The sequence below is a fragment of the Pinus tabuliformis genome, chromosome Q, assembly GCF_031772625.1.
Source record: "Pinus tabuliformis cultivar Carrire ecotype Pingquan chromosome Q, CPIR1, whole genome shotgun sequence".
Lineage (NCBI taxonomy): Eukaryota > Viridiplantae > Streptophyta > Pinopsida > Pinales > Pinaceae > Pinus > Pinus tabuliformis.
The window spans coordinates 950,884,676-950,890,289 of record NC_142296.1 but is presented as its reverse complement, the minus strand read 5'-3'; the positions used below and the strand labels follow the sequence as shown (position 1 = coordinate 950,890,289).

General features: G+C 37.5%; 1 protein-coding gene across 1 annotated transcript; it reads left to right on the top strand.

Moving 5' to 3' along the window:
- The first annotated feature begins 491 nt into the window (after positions 1–491).
- Positions 492–3,469, top strand: LOC149222640 (putative glycosyltransferase At5g03795). The gene is made up of 4 exons (XM_089385536.1): positions 492–1,329; positions 1,433–1,659; positions 1,997–2,345; positions 2,546–3,469. The coding sequence occupies exons 1-4, from the start codon at positions 1,030–1,032 to the stop codon at positions 3,209–3,211; spliced, it is 1,542 nt and encodes a 513-aa protein (XP_089241662.1). The 5' UTR covers positions 492–1,029; the 3' UTR covers positions 3,212–3,469.
- Positions 3,470–5,614: the final 2,145 nt, after the last annotated feature.

Below are 5,614 nucleotides of genomic sequence, written 5' to 3'. Positions count from 1 at the left end.
TTTCTTTGAATAACATTGATGAGTCAACTTATATTATTAATGTGATGAGTACTTTTAGCGACTTGATTTTCTTTGAATAACAATGATGAGTTAGCTTATATTCTTAGATAGCAGCTAATAATAATTGTAGCATTGCTAATTTGAAAACTAAATAATAATAAATTTTCTAAAAAATTAAAATTAAAATTTGAAAACTAAATTATAGTAAAATTTCTAAGAAAATTAAAATTAAAATTTGAAAACTAAATTATAGTAATTTTTCTAAAAAAAAATAAAATTAAAATTTGAAAACTAAATTATAGTAAATTTTCTTAAAAAAAAATTAAACTTAAAATAACGAGTGAGATCTGTTTTACATTTGTGGTTCCCTCCCCTCGCTCCTTGATGTGTAGCGTGAGAAGCAAAGAATTATTCGTGGCGCGTAAAGGGAGTGAGGGGCGCCCAGCAAAGTAAACAAGAATCTATTTAATTAATTAATTTGGGAGTGGTAGAATTTGTTGGGAGAAACGTTATTCTGACCATGAAGCTAGAGAAGAAAAAAACAGGGACGGACGTCAAAAAAATGGAAGCGCAGGGGGCCAAGAGAGACAGAACTGGCTGCCTGGCAGGCGGGCGTTTGTGAGCAGGACAAATTTCCTATCCCACCACGTGCTGCAGGGCGTGGCGTTTATCCATGGCACGGGTCAGCGCTGGAGTGTCTTGCCCCAGCCCCAGCCTCAGCCTCAGCCTCAGGGAAGGAAAGCTACCTTGATATTCTGACCTTACCTGTGGTGGAGTAGGAGTAGCAGGTAATTATCAGCGTCGACCTGGTATTTGCATTATAGGGCAATCACAGGTCTTCGGTTCAATTCCAGCCAAGTTATTTTGTTCAATTTGTGAAAATTTTGTGACAAAGCCGAAGAGGACGCCAGAGATTTGGGCGTCTGGTGCCACATAAGTGGGATAGGGTGAAATTGCCGTAAACGCGACCCTGTGTTCCCCTCTATTTATGCAATGCTATGCTTAGGTTGATGAAGAAGACTGGTTGCTATGGAAGGAGCGTGTGACCAGAGGTCGAGTCTAGGACTGGCTCTTGTATTAATTCTGGCCACTTTCTTGCTCTTCGATTCTTACCATCTCAATCTTATTTCGCGGGAATCACATATAGTTATGCCTTCACCCAGTTCCTTGGAGAACGTGGAAGATCAATTCCATGAATTCCATGATGTCCTTAACAGAACTTATGATGCCAATTTAACAGAATTAGCCTTAGCCCAACCACCTGCTGCACTCACTTATAACAGATCTGTTACTAGCGAGGCCATTCAAGTTAATGCGACTTCGACACATGTAAGCTTTGCATGCATGAGTTTTTAATATATGTAAATTTACATGGATTTAATGAAATTCTCTGCTTGGAAATTGTACTGAACTTGGCTGATTTGATGTGTAGAGTCGTGGACACGCTCAGAAACAGAGGACGCGTAGTATTCCGGCGGTGGAACTCGGCCTGAGACGCGCTCGAGAAGCTATACGGAAAGCGCTCTTGAATCAGGGAAATTCTTCTTCTACTTGGAATCGTCCGAGGCAAACTCAGACTTCTAGGGACAAGGAGAAGAAGGCGGGTGATTATTATGTTCCCGCCGGTGGCATTTACAGAAATGCCCATGCATTTTATCGGTACGAGTTCGATTCCGGCTGTACTCATTTAAATATGCGCAAATCTTTAATTTTCTTTATCATATTTTAATGCGTGGCTTTGATTTGTAATTTCTTTGCCCGTATCTTTATCGGGAGTTCTAGGGATCTTTATCGGCAGTTAGAGGGAAATGGAGAAGCATATATTAATTTGCTTTATCGTATTTTAATGTGTCGCTTTAATTTGTAATCTGGTTGCCTGTAGCTTTATCAGGAGTTACAGGGAAATGGAGAAGCATATATGTGAATCTTTAATTTTCTTTATCATATTGTAATGCGTGGCTTTGATTTGTATTCTTGTTGACGGTATCTTTATCAGGAGTTATAGGGAAATGGAGAAGCATTTTAAGATATTTGTGTATCCAGAGGGTGAACCGCCTTTGGCACACGACGGGCCGTGTAAGAATATTTATACAACTGAAGGCAGATTCATTCACGAGGTTGAACTGGGGAGTCGGTTTGTGACATCGAACCCTGAGCACGCCCATGTTCATTTTCTTCCCCTGAGCATAACCATGATGGTCAGCTTCATTTACAAGCCATTATCTCATGATATCTCACCCATACAGCGCGTCGTCAGGGATTACATTGATGTCATTTCCAGCAAGTACCCCTTCTGGAACCGAAGTATGGGAGCCGATCATTTTATGCTCTCATGCCACGACTGGGTATGTGTGATTCTGATATTGATAATTCCATATTTGTATTAAAAGTCGCATCACAGTTAGTCTGATGTTCCATATTTTTACCTTCAGTTTCCCATTCCTGAGGCTATTGTTAATATTTTATGTTCTGGAATGCAAATCAGCCATAGTAGTCTCCAGGTTTCTGATTGTATTGCATGGTTTTGACCATTAAATATATGCAGGGGCCGCTTGCATCAATGGCAAATCCATTATTGTACAAGAATTCAATTCGTGTTCTGTGTAATGCCAACACTTCAGAAGGATTCAATCCAACGAAAGATGTAACACTTCCAGAGATGAATTTGCAAACAGGTCTAATGACAGGCATGCTTGGTGGTCAATCCGCCCTGCGGAGGCCTTTGCTTGCCTTCTTTGCTGGTGGAAACCATGGTCCTGTAAGACCCATATTGTTTAAGCATTGGAAAGAAAAGAATGATGATGATATAAAAGTCTATGAATATCTTCCTAAGGGAATATCTTATTATGAATTTATGAAGAAGACTAAATATTGCCTGTGCCCAAGTGGATATGAAGTGGCCAGCCCTCGAATCGTAGAGGCAATTTACAGCGAATGTGTGCCTGTCATACTTTCGGAGCATTATGTTCTTCCCTTCAGCGACGTGCTGAATTGGGCAAGTTTCTCTGTTCAGATTCCCTTGTCCCAAATACCAAATCTCAAGACCATACTCCAATCCATCCCTGTAAATAAGTATGTCCAGATGCAAAAAAGAGTGAAGCAAGTTCAGAGACATTTTGCTATAAACCAGCCTCCAAAACCTTATGACTTGTTCCACATGATTCTTCATTCCATATGGCTCAGAAGGCTCAACATTCAGATTACCTCATAAAAGAGATCCATGATTCTTCATTCCATAGCTCGGAAGGCTCAACATTCAGATTGCCTCATAAAAAAGATCCCCTGTACAATTACTTTCTGCATAATTCCCATCTACAACCTGCTTTCTACTGTAATTGCTTGGATGAATAATTGCTTCAAAAGTACCAGCTCTGATGATTGGTTCTTTGATTGATGAAGTACCAGCTCTTTACTGCTTAATACTCATGATAGTAAACTAGCTATAGAGCAGTCTCCAATCCATCCATCATATCTTTCTCAGCATGTGTATAATATGTTGGCGGGGGGGGGGAGAATGATTTTGTAGTCGATTTGGAGTTGCAATGATTAGATTAACAGACAGACACAGGACAGAGCCAGAGCGTGTAGAAAAGTAATGTGAATAAATTGAATCCAAATGAAATTTTGTTGGTAAAATGATTCTATGAGAATCATTCCATCATCCTGTGTATGCTTCTTTTCTACCATTTCTTTTCTAAGCAAGCAGCAGCATTCTTTATCGGGTTTATACCGTTACACCCCTACTGGAAGGCAAAAGTTAAAAGCGCAGCCATGCTCGGCTGCATCTAATGGGAACCCCTCGAAGAATAGAATATTAATTATTTTACCGAGCAAACCCTACCAGAGCATGGCTGCATCTAATGGGAACCCCTCGAAGAATAGAATAATAATCATTTTACCGAGCAAACCCCACCAGTGGAGCCCGTGGGTTTCGATTCCACATCTCTCTTTGTCTCTCATGTAAAGCAAAAAGACAAGGCACTGCTTTCAGTAACGTAGTCTCACAAATTAAAAGAAATAAAACCAAATTTTGGCACAATATGCTGTTGTGCTCAACATCAATTTCCATACTGAAAGAAATACACCAAAGTTTTTTTGGCATAATATGCTGTTGTGTTCAACATCAATTTCCGTTGTTTGTTTGCGTGCCCATGTGAAATGGCATACTGAACTTGTTGAGGGTAATAAACAGAATTGTGTTACGAATACTGAATTTATTGAGAGCAGCGAACAGAATTGTGTTACGAATATTGAATTTATTGAGAGCAGCGAACAGAATTGTGTCTGAATACTGAATTTATTGAGAGCAGCGAACAGAATTGTGTTGCCACTCTTGTGCAAACATTAGGTGAGTACATGATGACATCACATAAATGGAGGTGAGATTCTCCTATCAAATTTACAATTCAATGTTGCTCCGATGATCGTAAAAGCTCTGCAACTCATGTATTTGGGTCCCACATATATATAAGAACTTTGTTATACATATAGTAGCAGGTACAGTATTCAGTTGGGGTCAGCACATGATGGCATCACATGAATTTAGGCGAGATGGGACAATATACGATTCTCCCATCAGATGATGATTGTTTGCAAAAGCTGTGTAACTCATGTATTTGGGTCCCGCATATATATAACAACCTCGTATATATAACAACCTCGTAGTCTAACGAGGCGGATGAGAGAAAATAATTCCAGTTATATTTAAAGAAAATCTGACTGAGATTTTTGTAAATCCAAGTTAAAGATTTTTGTAAATTAAAGTTATAGTTGTTAAACTTCAAAATTTTAGGTGTTTTTAGATGTTTTTGATGGTGTTGAAAACACTATTCCACCATCAAAAACATGATTTAAACACAAAAAAAATTAAAAAAAATTTATCCAGATTCTAGTCACTTCTAACATGATTCAAACACAAAAAAATTTAAAATTTTTTTATCCAAATTCTAGCCACTTCTAACCGTCAAGATAATTCATCATTCCCCTTCACTTCGTTAAAGGACTCCTATAACAACTTATATGTACATATAGTAGCATAACAACTTGTATATACATATATAGTTTCGCATTGCCCAACTTGTATATACATATATAGTTTCGCCATTGCCCAACTTGTATATACATATAGTAACAGGTACAGTATTCAGTTGAAGTCAATAACGGAAAGATATTGCATTACTTTCCCTTTGAATAAAAGGGATAGGCTCACGAGGTCAATAACGAAAAGATATTGCATTACTTTCCCTTTGAATAAAAGGGATAGGCTCACGAGCCATTTTTCTCTTTTTGTGGAGATTTTTTTAAAGTGAGATTGCTTGGTCTTTATTACATTCTAAAATAAAATACAAGTCTTTCTAGTTATTAAGATCATATTCTTTGAATGATTCTTTGTTAATTCTCAGTCAGGTTCATGGATTCTTTGAATTGAATTTTGTTATTTCTTTGTTAGTTTCATAGATTCTCAAATGAATTTTAATTAGGTTGATGGAATTTTAATTTGAATTGAATTTTAATTATGTGGATAGAGTAGTTTATTTTGAAATTTTAATTATGTTAAATGATTCATAATTTGGTTTATAATTTGTTTGAAAATTCAAACTGAATTATATTGATA